General features: G+C 35.4%; 1 protein-coding gene across 7 annotated transcripts in view; it reads right to left on the reverse strand.

Annotated features, from left to right (window-relative positions):
* Nucleotides 1-19,376, reverse strand: part of ARB2A (ARB2 cotranscriptional regulator A) — a 391,787-nt gene that overhangs the window by 299,348 nt on the left and 73,063 nt on the right. For 5 of the 7 annotated variants that reach the window (XM_061152012.1, XM_061152007.1, XM_061152011.1 and 2 more), the window contains one exon: nucleotides 12,932-12,967. The exons of the other annotated variants lie outside the window; for them this stretch is intronic. In XM_061152012.1, the coding sequence (XP_061007995.1) occupies nucleotides 12,932-12,967 (36 nt within the window). The remainder of the gene's footprint in view (nucleotides 1-12,931; nucleotides 12,968-19,376) is intronic. 7 annotated transcript variants of the gene reach the window in all.

Genomic DNA, 19,376 nt, shown 5'->3' on the forward strand with positions numbered 1-19,376 from the left:
TGGCAGAAAGTGAAGAAGAACTAAAAAGCCTCTTGATGAAAGTGAAAGAGGAGCGTGAAAAAGTTGACTTAAAGCTCAACATTCTGAAAACCAAGATCATGGCATTCGGTTCCATCACTTCATGGCAAATAGATAGGGAAATAGTGGAAACACTAGCTGACTTTATTTTTCTGGGCTCCAAAATCACTACAGATGGTGACTGCAGCCATGAAATTAAAAGACGCTTACTCCTTGGAAGGAAAGTTATGACCAACCTAGAGAGCATATTAAAAAGCAGAGACATTACTCTGCCAACAAAGGTCCTTCTAGTCAAGGCTATGGTTTTTCCAGTGGTCATGTATGGATGTGAGAGTTGGGCTATAAAGAAAGCTGAACGCCAAAGAATTGATGCTTTTGAACTGTGGTGTTGGAGAAGACTCTTGAGAGTCCCTTGGACTGCAAGGAGATCCAACCAGTCCATCCTAAAGGAGATCAGTCCTGGGTGTTCCTGGAAGGACTGATGTTGAAGCTGAAACTCCAGTACTTTGGCCACGTGATGCGAAGAGCTAACTCATTTGAAAAGACCCTGATGCTGGGAAAGATTGAGGGCAGGAGGAGAAGGGGACAACAGAGGATGAGATGGTTGGATGGCATCACCGACTCAATGGACATGGGTTTGGGTGGACTCCGAGAGTTGGTGATGGACAGGGAGGCCTGGCATGCTGTGGTTCATGGGGTCACAAAGAGTCAGACATGACTGAGCCACTGAACTGAACTGGGCATGAAATGCTAGAGCCCAATTTCTCCTGATCTATGCTTCAAAAACTAGAAGAATTATGAATCCATGGTTCTTGAAGTCGGTGCGCACGATAAAAACATCACTATGTCAGGCATCTAGGTAAAGAATTCCACTAACTTTTCATGATCTCTTCCTCTTTGCTTTTCATTGTTAAAGCAGACTTCGATAAAAACTATCTCAAAGGCTTGAATGACACTGGGCTGATGTTTATCAACACACTCAAGGTGGTACTAGCAGTAAAAAAATCTGCATGCCAATGCAGGAGATGCAGGTTCAATCCCTGGGTCGGGAAGATCCCTGGAGGAGGGCATTGTAACCCACTCCAGTATTCTTGACTGGAGAATCCCATGGACAGAGGAGGGCTGGCAGGCTATAGTCCATGGGGTCTCAAAGCGTTGAACATGATTGAAGTGACTTAGCATGCACACAAGGAAACATTGTTGTTCACATATTGAAGGTATACCTACATATGAAAATAAAAGGTTTAATAATAGATATCAGTAAGCCAAAAAAAGAAACAAGTATAAATTATATATTGTATATACAAAATAAATTTCTTATAAATTATTTACTCCACCTAAGGAAGTGCATTCACATAAAGAATAAGACTACACTGTGGCTAGGGACAAAAAAACAACAATAAGCGAGACTAATAAACTCAGAGTAGCCTTTGCTGTGTCATCTTAATTTGTGAAACTAAATAAATATCAGTAACTACATTGTAGATTAAAACTTGCCTCTCTATTCTTTTTCAAAGCAGGGTAACTATTCCATACAATGACTGCAGGAATTGAAAACCATACTAATTTTACCACTCTCCACTTACCTTTACACATGGAGAATTTTAACAATTCAACAAGAAAGTTCTTTTTTGAGTGAAAATAGAGGACACGTCTGTTGAACATAATGCTGTGGATTCTGCTGGGAACTACTATGCTAAGAAAGATGGCCTATCTTAAATCAGGAGAAACTCTTTCATAATGTGTCCACTGGAGGGAAAGGAAGACACATTTCCTTCAATCTTCCTGTTTCTACTATTTTATAAGCCAAAAAAAAAAAAAAGTATAAGAAATTGTGAGAGTTCGGCATTAGTGAAATCACTAGTATTTGGTTTTTCCCTTTCACTATTAACAAATAAACAAGTGTATAAAATATATCCAACTGTTTCAGAGAGTGGAAAACAGGAAATAATAAACCTTCGATCCCTGAGAGAAGGAAAGCAAAGAGGACGAGCCCCCAGCATCACCGTGGTTTTCTGCCTGAAGGCCATTTCTGGACTTTGGCCCAGGGGGAAGGAACCCAGGCCTCAGCGAGTTAAGGAAAAGTAGATTTGAGCTCAGGGAACCTGAGGTCACTGGAACTTGCAGGGCATAATACCAGAGATTATGCAGGAAATTATGCAGATAAAGAGCAACAGAAATCTGCATGTGAATTCCTATCTTTGGCTGTGCTGTTCGCATAGGATTAAACTCCCCAAAAAGTAAGAGTAAGAAAACTACTAAGGGGAAAAAAAAAATTGAAAAGTTTAAAGATAAACAATTCAAAGAGCTTTTATGAGGCTCTGAGATGTCTGAGGGCAAACCAGCCAGGGTGAAAAGTCTTCACTCAGTACCTTAGGGGTATCTGGTAGTAGCCCAAGAAGGGAGACACTTCAGGGTCCAAGACTCTCAGAAGAGAGCTGAACTATCCCGAGTGGAACAGTTACTCAAGAGCTATCGTAACTAAGACATAAAAGAAATCCACAAATGAAGAATTCCACAATAAGCCTAACTGTTCTTGAAACAAAACTGAAAGTTTTTTAAAGGCAGACAACAAATTCTAGACACTCAGCATAACATTCACCATCCAATACAAATTACTATAGACATTCACAGAAATAGGAAAATGTGATCCATAACTGGGAGTGAAATCAGTCAATAAAAATAGACCTAGAAATGATAATGATGATGATGAAATTAGGATACAAGCACCTTAAACGGATATTACAAAAAGTATTTTCAGGATGCAAAGGGAAATATAAATACTGATATAATGAGAAAAGAAACGGATTTTTAAAAAAGAACCAAAGAATGCAACTGCTGAGATCTGAAAAATACAGCATGTGAAATAAAAAAAATTCCATGAATAGGGTTAACATCTGATTAAACCCTGCCAAAGAATAGATCAGAGAATGTAAAGGTAGAGCAATAAAAGCTATCCAAAATGAAAGAGAGAAAAAACTGAAATAGTAAACTTCACTAAAGTACAATGAGAAGGACAATGAAAAGTAGCTTAACATACATGTTATTCCAACTCACTGGAAAATACCCTGATGCTGGGAAAGATTGAGGGCAGGAGGAGAAGGGGGCGACAGAGGATGAGATGGATGGATGGCATCACTGGCTTAATGGACACAAGTTTGAGCAAACTCAGGGATACAGTGAAGGACAGGGAAGCCTGGCGTGCTGCAGTTCGTGGGATCACAGAGTCAGACACAACTGAGCAACTGAAAAAGAAAAACAATGAGTACGGAGTGGGGGGGCTGTGGGAAGGAGAGGAATGGAGAAATATTTTTAAAAGCAATGGCAGATCATTTTCTAGATTTGATAAAAAACTATAAATGCACATATCCAAGAAGCTTAACAAAGAAGATAATGAAGAAAAGAACCCCAAGGCACATTCATAATCAGATTGCTGAAAATTAGTAATAAAGAGCAAATCTCTAAAGCAGCCAGAGAAAACAACACATTGCGTAGAGGAAATCAAAGATAAGAAATACCGCTAACTGTTCAACAGAAAAAAAATGCAAACCAAAAGATAATGAGGAAGCATCTTTAGAATAACCCAAGGGGGAAAAATACCCCACACCTAAAATTCTACAGAAACTGAAAATATCCTTAAGAAATGAAGACAAAATAAAGACCTTTCTAGACAAACAAAAGCCAAGAAAATTAACTGCCAGCAAACTAGTACTAAAAGTATTATAAAATGTCCTTTACACTAAAGAAAATTATTCCAGATATAAACTCAGATACAGGGCAAAATGAAAGTACAATGTTATGAGGCTCTCATACTATTATTTGAAGTGGTATAATTTGAAGATAAACTATAGCAAGTTAATGACGAACACAGTACACCCCATAGTAACCATTAATAAAGTAAAACAAAAAGATATGGTAAATAAGCCAAAAGAGGAGATAAAGTAGATTACTACCAATAAAATACATTCAGTTACATTTATTACTTTTAGCTAAAGTTTTTTCTTATGAGTAAAAAGATGATCCTCTACTGAAGTCTATAGAATACACTAGCCAGTTGCCTGTTTTTGTACCAACATTAATTATACAGTTTCTCCATGTACAAAACTAAAGGATCTCAGGATACAGGCATTCTAGAAATTTGATAAACACTATTCTGCAAAAAAAAAAAAAAAATTCCTTCTTAGATGAAATATAGATAATTTTTACCAAACGTAAATGTTAATTTTGGTCAGTTAGATCTGATAATATCAAAAGAACGGGACTCACCAAAATTTTAAATTAAGGTCAGTGGTATAAATCTTTTCTCAGAGTATGAGAACATAACCTTTCATTTCTGAAACAATTCAAGACATTTAAAAAAATCTACTGCAGTCTAGAAAAGACCTGACAGGAAAAAAATTTTTTCTACTTCTAAAATCCATATAAGAAATAAAACCACCTTTCTAATGATTCCAACATAATTTCAGAAAGTAAACTTTAAAGGCTTATATATTGCTTATACATGCTAAGGAGATTAGTTGTCAACGAAATACAAAACTTCATAAAGTGGAAAAAAAACTCAGTGTTTTGACTCGACAAAAGCAAACTTAAAACAACCTTAAATATATAATATGTAACTTCAGTGATATCTGAAAGCTATTTTATTATATAAAATATTTTCTTTTGGCGAGCCTCACCAGCTGGTACCGTTTGCCCAGGGAGACAGCTGTTTTCGAGTTTGCCTGTCTCAGCACGTTTCCAACTGTCAGTTCTAACTGTACGCAATCCCGTAGCGACAGAATACTTTCAGGGAAATGGCTCATTAACTGTGAGTCTACAAAGTCCGTTCTCCTCAGTGAACTCAAATTAAAGCCCACAGACTTGCTAGCTCACAACAGAATTCCCCACACATTTTCTGTTGTTGTTCTTTTGCACTGCAGACTTAAAATATTCATGCCATCTACTATAAATTTTTTTGCTCAATCCTGTAAATGCACTGACATAAAATGTTAGTGGAAGTATATCTTGAAAACCCACGAATGATAAAACTGTTTTCTAAAAAATGATACCTTCCAAATTCCTTTATAATGTAAGTAGCTTACAATTTTGCAGAGAGACTAGCTTGAACAATAAAGTTCATATTTAACATATATAATAGGTTCTTAGAAAATTCCCAGTAACAACTCTAAGAAAAGACCAACCTAACAGATCTCTAAGAATCAGATGACATAATGTATATAAAAAAAAACTTAAAATGAAAAAGAAAATCAACTTTTAAGTGTGAAGTGTTTTTACTATCAATACAAGTAAATCACTTTTAAAAATTATTTGGCAAGAATATAAAAAAATAAGCATGGACTATGTGAGGCAGACGCCTATCAAAGTTATGTATACCAAGAGCATATCACTTGATGATAATCACAGTAATTCCAGAAACTGGAAACCTTGTACACTGTTGGTGAGAATACAAAATGGTGCAGCCACTATAAAAAATAATAGAGAGGTGCCTAAGAGTGTTAAAAATGGAATTACCATCTGACCTGGTAATCCCACTTCTGAGTATATATCCAAAGGAATGAAAATCAGACTCTCAAAGCACTATCTGCCCTTTCATATTCATGACAACATTATACACAGCAGCCAAGAAATGGAAATAACCCGAATGTCCAAAGATGGAGGAATGAGTAGAGAAAGTGTGGATATATGCCTACACTGAAATGTTATTCAGCCTTCAGAAAGAAGGAAGTCCTGCCATATAGGACAACACTGATGAACTTGGACGACATCATGCTAAGCAAAGTCAGCTCAGTTCAGTCGCTCAGTCGTGTCCGACTCTTTGTGACCCCATGAACCACAGCACGCCAGGCCTCCCTGTCCATCTCCAACTCCTGGAGTCCACCCAAACCCATGTCCATCGAGTTGGTGATGCCATCCAACCACCTCATCCTCTGTCGTCCCCTTCTCCTCCTGCCCTCAATCTTTCCCAGCATCAGGGTCTTTTCAAATTTCATATTACTATTTTATACACTATTTATGTTCCTATATCTACATTTATCTACCTATGTGTGTAAACACAAACATGCACACATAAATATATTGTCCAGATATTAAACAGTTTTCTCTCCTGAGGAAAGGAAATTAATAACTTTCTCTGAAGAGGTACAGTGCCTTCTAAATGATAAAGCAAACATGAACAAATATCTTTATGAAATCAGTACAACAATGGACAGCAACCTTTTCAAACTTGTGGGTAATGCATTGTTTACAGACCTCAGTCATATGAGAAAACCCACTAGAGTGTTCTACTGGTTCTAAGATTTGTAGGACTTCTCACTGCATTAAAGAGTCCCAAATAAACTCTCACTGCTTCACAAGTCCCAGTCAGGATTCTTGCAGTGGTCCCTAATTTATCTCAAACTAAGATCATCCTGCATTCTGGTATGTACTCAAACTGTTCTATAACCACTGACTTCCAAGGTTACATACATCATGACGAAAAAGAAACTGCCTTCTTGGTATCACATTTTCCCATTTCATGAGTCTTTTTAATTCAAGCAACTGATGCCTTGAAAATGCCCCTCAATTACAAAAACATAAATTTGTTGTTTTCTAAGAAATAATTATGATCTCTGAGATAGCAACACTTTGAAAGCAAACAAAAATAATTCTTTACTCTCTATCTGCAATCTTCTACTCTACTTACAGCAATGAATATAGCATTAAACAATGGGAAGTCTAATCCTTGCTCTCTGTCAGGCAGTTTGCTCAGTGAGCAAATGTTTACTAAGAAGTTTCTATGTAACAATCATTGATGAGGCACTGGGGATACAGAAGAGAAAAAGACAGGTATCTGTTCTGTCTTCTAAGAGTAAAAAGTAAACAAATAAATTGTTGCTGCTGTTCAATTGCTAAGTTATGTCTGACTCTTTGCATCCCCATGGTCTGCAGCAGGCCAGGCTCCTCTGTCCTTCACTGTCTCTGGGAGTTGGCTCAATTCATGGACATGACATGTTGTCAGTTGGACATGACAAAATTCATGTCCACTGAGATGTTATCTATCCATTTCACCCTCTGCCGCCCCCTTCTCCTCCTGCCCTCAATCTTTCCCAGCATCAGGGTCTTTTCCAATGAGTTGGCTCTTCACATCAGGTTGCCCAAGTATTAGAGCTTCAGCTTAAGCATCAGTCCTTACAATGAATATTCAGGGCTGATTTCTTTTAGGATGGACTGGTTGGATCTCCTTGAAGTCCAAGGGACTCTCAGAGTCTTCTCCAACACCACAGTTTGAAAGTATCAATTCTTCAGCACTCAGTCTTCTTGATGGTTCAACTCTCACATCTGTACCTGACTACTGGAAAAATAAGAGCTTTGACTATATGCACCTATGTTGGCAAAGTGATGTCTCTGCTTTTTAATACACTGTCTAGGCTTGTCATAGCTTTCCTTGGAATTTTAAAGACTTAAAATTAAGTCTTCTAATTTCATGGCTGCAGTCACTATCCGCGGTAATTCTGGAGCATAAGAAAATAAAGTCCTGTCTGCCACTGCTTGGATAGCTCTTTATTGCTTCACAGACTTCTTACTTCCCAGCTAAATCTCTCACCTCTAGTTTCTACATGCCAGGTGGATCTGCCAGTTGTTTATACTTCCTAGTTGTTAATAGTAACATTATACTTTTTGTTACTATTTCCACCAAGTCAGCCATCACTAAACATAAGTTGTTTGAGCAATCTGTTTTCAGGCTCCAAAAGATGTCTAGCCTAGTCAAACTAGATTTTAGCAAACAAATACTTCATTTGGTATACTGGTTGTGCCCCTCATGGATTTTAGCATCAGCATAACACAGGCAATTGTTCTGGGAGCTAGATGGGAAATGAGTACAGATGAACACTGAATCTGTTTTCTAAGAGTCCTAGTATAGCTTCAAGTAGTTATTCTGTATTCAACAAGATATTTCAGGAACCTAAGCAGAGCTAAAAAGTATACACAATCTTTTCATATAGTCTACATACTTCTTAGCAATCAAAACCCACATTTAATCTTAGATTTGGGAAACCTAATGCTGTAAACATTTCCACAAACTGGTCTTCCCTCCTTCAAGTTACATCTGCTCTAACTCCTAGAAAAAGTTACTCTTGAAGAAGGAGTTCAAATGTCCTTGAAATAAATGACTTTCTAACCAAGATCTGATAACCACATACCATACCCTCTCCCTCAGACTCCTTCATCTGTAAAAATATCCAAACACAACTTTCTGCACTTAAAAATCAACTTTCATGTTTTGTTAAGGTATTCCATACAACTCTGAATAGTATCACAGTGATTTCAAATACTTATTCTGAATAAATGAAGTTTCAGAATTCTTGCTAAATGCTGTATCACAATGTAATCAGGATCCCTCTGTTCTGATCAAATAATTCACAAATTCCCTAAAAGAGATTCCCAGTAGTATATGTGTCTGTACACACACATGCATGAATATGGATATACATGGAAGCATGAGTGCATCCCCGAAGGAAAAAGAGGTTCAAGGAACAATTTGTTCAGTCTCTTCTTTAAAAATCAGAAAAGAAAAAAAAAAAAACTGACAAATTCATGAAGAAGAATAAAGAGTGTAATGAGAAGGCCCATCTGCCTATGACATAATAGCCAAGCATGATTTTTTAGAATCTTTTCCCTTAAACTAATTTAACAAAATGTTCTTAAAACCTAGAGAGTATTGAGATGGGGAGATGGTAGAGGGTGGGGAGGGCATCAATTAGCATGTATTTCAGAAGTCAAATATAGTTTATCTTTACTGGTCCTAGCAGAATTTAGCCAATTTTCATATCTATTATTTCCAAAATCCTAATTAATTTTGAGGAAAGGGAGAAAGAAATAAAAAGATGTGCAAACTTAGAATATATCTATCCTTCTTCTGGCTCATGCAAGATATATTTGCAAAATATTTGTATGCAAAAACAACTTACATATATTGCAAACTACATTTCATGCAAAATATACTTTGCATTAAATATCTACCTGAATAAAGATTTATTTTTCCAGAGAATAGAAAGATAAAGATTTAGTACAAAAGGACATTGGCTCAGAACAACATACCAGATGAACATAAAAGGTTAATTTTAATAATCAAATTCATAATTCATCTAATCTAGGAAATGCCAAGAATAGTTTAAAGAGATATTCCATTTAACATGAACTAATGCACCAACTGTCAGTAACAGTGAAGATGACTAAATGATTCTGAAATACAATATGCTTGTGTTTAATGACATCAATAGACATGTAGGAAATTTACTATAGATTATTTGCCCAATTACTGTGATGCTTATGAACCATTACTAGGCTACAAATCTTATTCTACTTTTAGAACTGTCGATGATCCAAGAAAAGGAAAAAAAAAGCATAAAACATATTATTCTTTTCTTAGACAGGTACATTTCAGTGAAAATACAATTTTAAGAATGTTATGCTTTTGTTTCTGGCACAGAAAAACATCTCTAAGCATTATTCATATTATTTCTCTCCCCTAAAGTTAACATACTTTAATGCCATATGGGCACAAATTTACTTCTGTTCATTTAAACTTGCAATTAAACTTTATAACATAGAAAACTGCTAAAGTAAAATAATCCCATTCCACTGAAAGGCTTTTTTTTTTTTTTCTAAAATAACATGGGTGATGTGCCAAATGGCTGGGGTGGTAGCTCATTATACCTTCAGAAAGAATCCAAGTTTGAGGCTTATCTTGGGTTCTCACACATAGCAGCAAAACCTTGGAGTGCTATCAAGGGTTAGAAAGGGCAGATCAAATGTCTGAATTGAGTGAATCCATTCAGAGGGCACTGGTTGTTTAGTACTCTAATGAGCAATGCATTGATCTATTGATCAAGACATTTTACTGTAACTTTATTAAATAACAGAGTTTATTATATCTAAAATATTCAAACCATTTCACAGAAAGAAGCCCTTGAGCTGCCCAGAAAATGTTCCTTTTTTAAAAAAAATCTATGTCAACTCTTTAAAATCATAAAATTCCATCTAGTGACTAAAAGAAATAACTTGTGAAATTTTGATTTATAGGCAATCAGAAAGCTAATATACTTTCAAAGAAGTACACAGCAGGATCTGGCCCAGCATATCATTAATCTTAAATACACATTCATAAAGTGGTTAGATGAGAAGATAAGGCATCCCCAACTATAGTAAGAAGGCCAAAGAAGATATCTACAGCATCAGGCACCAATAATGGGAGGAAGGCAAACCCACACACATAAAGCAACATTTTCCATAGTGTCCTTAGTATCAACAGTAAGTTTAAAGGAATCCTTATTCCAAATTGGACAATTTAAACAATGTTGTAAGGGCAGTTAATTATACATAAATGCCAACTGCTGGCACCATGACAGATAAGCCAAGAAATAATCAGTTCAGAAGCAAAATAAATACTTCCTTTTTGAAACTGAAATGCAATCACATACTCAATTATACTAGTCAATTTGATAAAAAGTATACATAAAAACTTATAGCTAACATTATACTTAATGGTAAAAAGACTGAATGTCTTCTCCCTAAGATTGGGAACAAGTCGAAGATTTACATTTTAAACACTCTTATTCAACACAGTGCTAGTGATTTTGGCCAGTCAATTTGATAAAAAGTATACATAAAAACTTATAGCTAACATTATACTTAACGGTAAAAGACTGAATGTCTTCTCCCTAAGATTGGGAACAAGTCAAAGATTTACATTTTTAACACTCTTATTCAACACAGTGCTAGTGATTTTGGCCAGTGCAATGAGACAAGAAAAGGAAATAAAAGACATACAAATCAGAAAGGCAGAAATAAAACTGTTCCTATTAAATGACATAGTTATCTACAGAGAAAATCGCAAAGAACTAGCAAGAAAAAATAAAATCCTACAACAAATAAGAGAGAACAGCACATAATGCAGGATTCAAGATAAACTTACAAAAATCAGTTGTAATTCTATATACAGCAATGAAAACATTAATATTGAAATTTATACTATAATACCATTTACAACCACTCAAACAAATGAAATACTCAGCTGTAAAATTCACAAAATGTGTATATGACTTGTATGCTGATAATTACAAAATACTGATAAAAAATCAAAGCTATAAAGAAATGCAAGTCATAGTATGTTCACGTAAGACTCAACAAAGATGTCAGTTCTCCACAAATTGATAAGCAGGTTAATCCCATTCCTATCAAAATCTAAGAAAGCTTCTTTTATAGATATTAAGAGGGAAGTGTTAGTCACTGAGTCATGTCCAATTCTGCGACTCCAGGGACTGCAACCCACCAGGCTTTCAGTCCGTGTAATTCTCAAGGCAAGAATACCGGAGTGGATTGCCATTTCCTTCTCTAGGGGATCTCCCCAACACAGGGGTAGAACCCAGGTCGCACACGTTGCAGGCAGGCTCTTTAACATCTGAACTGCCAGAAAAGCCCTTTTATAGATATAGACAACATTGTTTTTAATATATATATGAAAAGGTAAATAATCTAGAAAAAAGAAAACAATTTTGAAAAATAAATAATGTGGGAGGTAAGTCTACTTAATTTTAAGACTTATATTGCCATAACAATCTAAACAATGTGGTGTTGGCAGAATAATAGATACACAGAAAAATGGAACAGAGTATTCAGAAGTACGCACACATACAACCAAGTGAATTTTGAGAAAGGTGTAAAAACCATTAAATGGAGAAAAGATAGTCTTTTCAACAAATGGTGGTGAAGCAAATGAATATCCTTAGACAAAAAAACAAAAACAAACCTAATTCTCACACCTTATACAAAACTTAACTGAAAAGGGATCATGAATTAAAACTGTGAAACATGAAACTTTACAAAACTTATAGAAAAAATCAAAAGAAAATATTCATGATCTAGGACTAGGCAAAGTCCTTGGACTTGACCCCAAATGCATGATCTATAAAAGAAAAAAACTGAGAAATTGGACTTTATTAGAACTAAAACTTTTACTCTGGGAAAAACTTAAGAGGAATGAAAAGCCAAGCTACTGATGTGAGAATATATAAATGATACCCTTTATTCATTGTAGTTATGTTCTACGGATTTTCCTTGAACAATGAATTAGCAAATGTCAATATACAAGTTCCTGAAAGCCTCTGGTCACAGTTTCATCAACTGATCAACACATAAAGTTGTTTTATGTGTGTTTCTGTTTAAAGTCACCTTATTTAATATATATTGGTTCATTAACACTGAATTCATGGCCAATAACATTATAACTCAATCTGAACAAAGCTTATTTAACACACATATTACCTCTAAGGCATATCACAGCACAAAAATGTAATAACCATGGCGCTAATCTGTAAAGCAGACACTTGTTTACAACAGGAGTGTTAAAAACAAGAAGGCAGAGCATCACTTTACTCAATCTCTGCTGAAAATGTGTGTTGGGTGACTCAAAATTTTTGCCACACTGTGCATATCTGCAAAAGACTGAAGGAGCACTGCAAGTATTGACTTGAGGGCTACAATTTTAGTGAGTAGACAAATTCCTAAGTACCAATCCCATAAATAACGAGCACTGACTATGTTTGCACCCGTATCTGGAAAAGAACTAATATCGAGGATATATAAACAAGTCTCAAAATCTAAGAGTAATAAAACCCAAACAACCCGAGTAGCAAATGACCAAATGACATTGAAACATTTCACTGGAAAGGATACAGAAATGCCAAATAAGCAAAAAAAAAAAAAAAGAAATGCCAAATAAGCACATGTAAAGATTTTAAACATCATTAGCCATTAGGGAAATGCAAATTAAAACCACAATGAAATACCATTACAGAGCTATGAGAATATTAAAATAAAAAAATAGGGACAACATCAAATGCTGATGAGGATGCAGAGAAACTAGGTCACTCACATGTTGCTGGTGGGACTGTAAAATGATACTGCCACCCTGAAAAATAAATTGGTAGTTTCTTTAAAAAACTAAACATGCCAACTAACCATATGAGCTAGCCATTCCACTCGTGAGCATTTATCTGAGAGAAGCAAGCAGTTATGCTGACACAAAACCTATATACAAAGATTTTTAAGACCTTTATGCATAATAGTCACCAAACGGAAACAACCGAGATGCTCATCAACAGGTGGATGGCTGAACAAACTGTGAAACGTCTACTGCATGGAATAACGCTGAGCAACAGAAAAGAACAAATAAACACTGGTATCAATACATGCAACAACCTGAATGAATCTCCAAAGAATTATGCTGAGTGAAAACAGATGGTCCCAAAAGGTTACATAATAACTCTATAATCCCATTTGTATAACAGCAAAATAATGGAATCATAGAATTAGAGAAATGATGAAACAGGGGTTAAGGAAGGGAGTGAGGTAGGTGGGAAGCGGGTATAGCTACAAAGGGGCAACATAAGAGATCCTTGTGGTAACGGAGCTGTCGGTACCTTGGCCTTCTCTACATCAATATTCTGGTTGCAATACTGTACTATCTGTGCACAAGCTGTCTGCACTGGGGGAAAAGGGGTAAAGGTGAATGACATAAAATCTCCCTGTATTATTTCTTACAACTGCATATGAATCTACAACCATCACAAATAAAAAAGCTAATTTAAACAGTGAAATGCAGTTACATTTTCAACTTTTTTATTGAGTATTTCATGGTTTCCTTGAGGTAGAAATTTCTAAGTTGTGAAACATATTCTTTATTTTACTTTAAATTAATATATGTTAAAAGAGGAGCATGCATTTTAAAAGGTAAGTAGAAGCATAAACTAAAGTCAAATAGCAAAATATTGAAATAAAATTGCTTATGTACTAAAAACTTGTTTTTAAATTCCCAGAGTAACAACAATAACAAAGTACTTCATTATTGTTTTTCCCTCAACAGAAAATGAGATTTAGCTTTTCAAAATTACAAGTAAAATCAAGGATCTTTGGGTTCAGAGTATAAGTATAGTGTTAATTTACTTTTAAAGAAACAAATGTCACAAATTTGATCCAATTGTAGAAACAGTTATCGTTCTATTTTCTAGCCAGTGGTGCCATCTCTAACAAATGGCAAATTCATACCCATAAGAAACAGGCAAAAATGATTCTCAAAAACACTTTTCCTTCCAGAAAAATAAGTCAAGGAAAAAAAGACGGCGGGGGGGGGGGGGGGGGGGGCGGAATAGAGATTTTAATTGGTGACACTATCTTTCGTTGCAACAGATAGCAAAGAGCCATACAATTTATCAATAAAAAATTAGTTTACCTCCTATTTCTAAATGATGCGGCAACTATATGTTAGTTAGAAAAGATTAAAAGAATAACAACAATAACAAAAAAAACCCACACAGCAATAACTGCAACAAAAAATACAATATCTGTGCCATAAAACAGAGCAAGAAACAGTATCTTAGGTACCAAATCTCAAGAACTGTGAAGGGTCTGAGATTCTACTGGCAAGCTAAGAAATTAGCATACTACTGTTTCAATGATGCTAGCAGAAGACAAGAGACCCATGGATCTGAAACAAAGGCCTATATTACACTGGGCACAGCAAGCAACATGGGCATATTCCTGTCAGTTCTCCTTACACCCAAGTCCTATGGGGATAATGCAATGAGCCTAGAAGACACCTGCAATCCGGGGTTCTATTATTAAAGAGGAACCTTTGGTCAAGAGCCTGTTACATTTTTTTTTTTAATTCTCAGGTAATTTATTCCAAATTTTCATATAAAGAGGTAATTATCCCATATTTTACACACAGAACAATTTTGATACTGGAGAAAAAAAGGAAGGGCTACTTTGGTCTTTAGGAAAACAGTGAAAAAGTAAGACTTGAGCTCTTGGTGGGCCTCCTGTCTGGGAGTTGATTTCACATTTGATCCTGTACTGTTGCCAGCCCGGGTTGGGGGAGGTATCTGCTGCAGACATGCAGGGTCTGGAACCCCCAGGGCCCATTATTGGAGGAGCATGCAGCATACATTGTTGCAAACAAGGCAGGCCTGCTTTCCTAGGAAACTGGCTCAAATCAGTAGATAGATGTCTTCCAATCTGGCAAATTCAGCAAGAATGCACAGCAAAGTTCCCAGCCTTCCCCAACAACATTGATTCTTTATTAAGTAACATGGCTTACAACAGACAGAAGACAGAACAAGAGAAATTTAAGTACTAAGTAACTCATCAAATTACTACAAAATATAGAAGTTTCATACTTTAAATGAAATACATAAAGCCAGTAAGTATTACCTACATTTATAACATCCCAAAGATTGAGTGCTTATGTTCACTACAAGCTGTGGCCAGAATGTACAAAGGAAGACACATTTCTCTGCCACCTTTTAATCACTAGTGAGGTTCTAAATAACTATAAAGCAACCTAGTTTTAGAAGTCTTAAGATGTGAGTTGAAGAAGTGGCAGGAGAAGTGTATGAGAAATAACTGGGAATAAAGAGAGTAAAACACTTTTTTAATGGTTTGAGAAAGAAAGCCAAGCAATACAGACCCACAAAAGCTCACACCTTACCAACAAAAGTTGTTTGATGTTTCTCAAATTTTAATGTACTTATTAATCACCTCAGTATAGTATTAAAATATAGATTCTGATTCAGTACATCCAGGATGACGTCTGAATGGACATTTCTAAAAAACCACTGGATGTTGCCTCTACTGTTCTGAGCAGATACCCTCTGAGCAGCAAGGCTTAGAAGGCTTTTCCACTGTCAAACTGCTGCCTATGAAAAGTTTGTGGTGCATTACACTCTAAGTTGCTCAAAAGAGAAGATTTTGAAGTTATCTGTCAGTGGGGAAAAAACCATGCTACTCATGTTATAGTGCCTTTAAGTTGTGACTAATAATAATTAAAAATTTTATTTTCAAGTACTGTTAAGTCATCTCACATAATTATACATTCTATATAATATATATGTGTGCTTTTCTTCACATAAAAATATTTGGAGCATCTTGGTCCTCAAGATTATCTTAATGCAGTTCTTAATTATCTTTTGGTATATGATCTATGTATAAAGGTGGTAGTGATTCCAACTTCAATTAACCAATTTAGCTCACAATGTGCTCTTCCTGCTGCTAGTATTAAGAATAAACCTAAATATATAATTCATTTCTTGGCACTTTGTAAAAGGTCTTTTGATAACATTTTAGCAATATGTAGGTTTCTGTACAAGTTCAGAGAATAAACTCAGTTTAACAGGGTTGTGAAACTTGCATGTTGAGAATAAACTAATTTGATTTCTGGAAAGAAATGTCAGGATCATGTATTAAGTATTATGCATCTCAAAATTAGATTTGTCTCTATAAATCCCTAATCCAAAGTTATAGGACTCTTTCAGAGAATAATGGAAATGCATCTGCTCACCTCCAAAAAGTTTATTGACCCTCAAATTATTTAGAATATTAATAAAGGATACTATAAGATTCAAGCATTTATATATAAAACAATGTAATATTTACAAATACAGCCCAAGAAAAGCATTCATTTAAAAAAATAGCTCTCATTAGGTTTTAATAAATTAACCAATATATCAGTAATACACCAACATTGCCATTATTTCTTTATGTGACCTTATTACTCAAAATTCCTCAGTATCAGGACAGCAGTCTGGATAGTAAATACCAAGAACTCACCAAGAAAGAAATATTTCACTCTGATCTGATCCTCTAATGAAAAATTTTAAATGAGCTAATCACTGGAGAAGGAAATGGCAACCCACTCCAGTATTCCTGCTGGGACATTCCACGGTCAGAGGAGCCTGGTGGGCTACACGGTCCATGGGTTCACAAAAGAGTTGGACATGACTTAGAGACCAACAACACAGCATTATGTATACAATAACCATGATGAAGGTTAAAACTGATCCGTACAAAATCATTCCACAAGTTATCTCTCTTGATCTAGCTAAAATATAGCACTCAAATTTGAAACAGCAGACTTTAAGGTAATCAAGCCAATCTTTCACAGCATATATTTTGCTTTTATAGTTACATAAAATTTTCAAATACTGTATTTTCTCACATTAAAACCATAGCCGTCTATTTAAAAGGGTTAAAATCTACATTAACTTACTGTAATTTCCCCCATGTGACCTTTACAAATGTTTGATAGAATTCACCACTAATGCCATCTGGGTCTGTAGTTTTCTCTGAGAAAGGATGTTTAACTACTTCTTTAATGGAAATAAATAAATTAGAATAGTTAAGCAGGGAAAGTTAAAATAATCTATTCAGGTATCTCATTATTCTTTAGTTAGATTTTAGAGTGTGTTTTCCAAAGACCTTGTCCATTTCATCTAAGTTGTTGAATTTATTGGCACAGTTATTGAAGATATTCCCTTACTATCCTTTTAGTCTGTAAGATATGTAGTGATCTCTCCCTTACACCTAAAATTGTCAATTTATGTCTTCTGGCTAGGAGTTCATCAGATTTTCTGATAACGGCAACCAACCAGGTTTAGGTTTTATTGATTTTTTCCCCTTTATTGCTTTTCTGTTTCTACTTATTTTATTTCTGCTTTTATATTTATTATTTCTTTCCTCAACTCACTTCAGACTTTATTGGCTTTTCTTTATGTAGTTTCTCAAGGTGGAATTTAGGTCATCAATCTTAAAACTTTTCTACTTTTTAACATAAGCAGTTAATGCTATAAGTGCTCCTATAAGTATTGCTTTAGCTGCACCCCATTAATTTTGACAGGCTATATTTCCATTTTCAGTAAATAAAACTATAAAATTTCTCCTTGGAATTTCTTCAACTGCTGAATTATTCAGAATTGTATTGCTAAGTATTAAACAATAGAATTGGGATTTTCCAGATAGCTCCCTATAAGAGAATGTACTGTGTATTGTCAGAGAACATATTTCTTGAGAACTGAAGATTTTTGAGTTTGTTGAAATTGATCTTATGGTCAAGAATATGGCTTATTTTGGAAAATGTTCTGAGTACACATGAAAATACTATGTATTCGTATGTTGTTGGATGGAGTATTCCAAGAATACCAATGATAATGTTACGACTGAACAATAACAACATTAGGTCATTTTGTTTTTGCTCAGTCGTGTCCGACTCTTTGTGACCCCATGGACTGCAGCACGCCAGGCCTCCTTGTCCCTCACTATCTCCAGGAGCTTGCTCAAACCCATGTCCACTGAGTCGGTGATGCCACCCAACCATCTCAGGCTCTGCTGCCCTCCTCTCCTCCTGCCCTCAATCTTTCCCAGCATCAGAGTCTCTTTTCCAATGACTCAGCTCTTCACAACAGGTGGCGCAAGTATTGGAGCTTCAGCTTCAGCACCAGTCCTTCCAGTGAACACCCAGGACTGATCTCCTTTAGGATGGACTGGCTGCATCTCCTTGCAGTCCAAGGGACTCTCAAGAGTCTTCTCCAACACCACAGTTCAAAAGCGTCAATTCTTTGGTGCTCAGCCTTCTTTATAGTCCAACTCTCACATCCATACATGACTACTGGAGAAAGCAGACCTTTGTTGGCGAAGTGATGTCTCTGTTCTTAATAAGCTCTCTAGGTTTGTCATATGTTCAAACTTTTTATATCTTCACTGATTTTTCATATATTTGTTTGATGAATTATTGAGAAAGGTGCTAAAATCTTCAACTGTAACTGGATTTATCTATTTTCAGGTCTGTCAGTTTTTGCTCTGGGTATTTTGAAGGCCTGTTATTAGGAGCATAAGCTTTTAGAATTATTTTATCTTCTTAATGATTAATCCATTTATCATGGTTATGTGACCCTCTTCAGCCCTAGTAATATTCCTTGCTCTGGAATCTAATTTCTCTGATATCATTATACTTCCAGCTTCTATATGATTAATGCTAACATGATGTATCATTTTTCCATGCTTTTATTTCTATAGCTTGTATATTTATTCAAAGTGGGTTATTACAGATGGCTTATGACTTATTACAGACCTATATGACTAAGCCTTGCTTTTTTGTCCAATACGACAATCTCTGATCTTTCATTGGGCTTTTTAGATCATTCATATTTAAAATAATTGTTAACACTGTTGAATTTAAATCTGACTTCTTGCTATTTCTCTCATGTTTTCCTCATCCCCTCTTTGATTTTTTCCAGGCTACTTTTAAACTGATGTTTTTCTTAATTATATCATTTTATCTCCTTTATTACATCATTGACTAAACCTCTTTATGCTCTTTTTTTACAAGGTCAGTCCAGAAATTACTAATACATTTTTAAGGTATCAGATTATACCACTTCAAATATAGTAGAAAAAAATTAAAATACTTCCATATTTCCCTTCCCAGCCTTTGTGCTACTGTCATACAGTTTATTTGTACATATATATACTTTAAATCCCACAATGCA

This window comes from Dama dama, chromosome 9, assembly GCF_033118175.1.
Source record: "Dama dama isolate Ldn47 chromosome 9, ASM3311817v1, whole genome shotgun sequence".
NCBI lineage: Eukaryota > Metazoa > Chordata > Mammalia > Artiodactyla > Cervidae > Dama > Dama dama.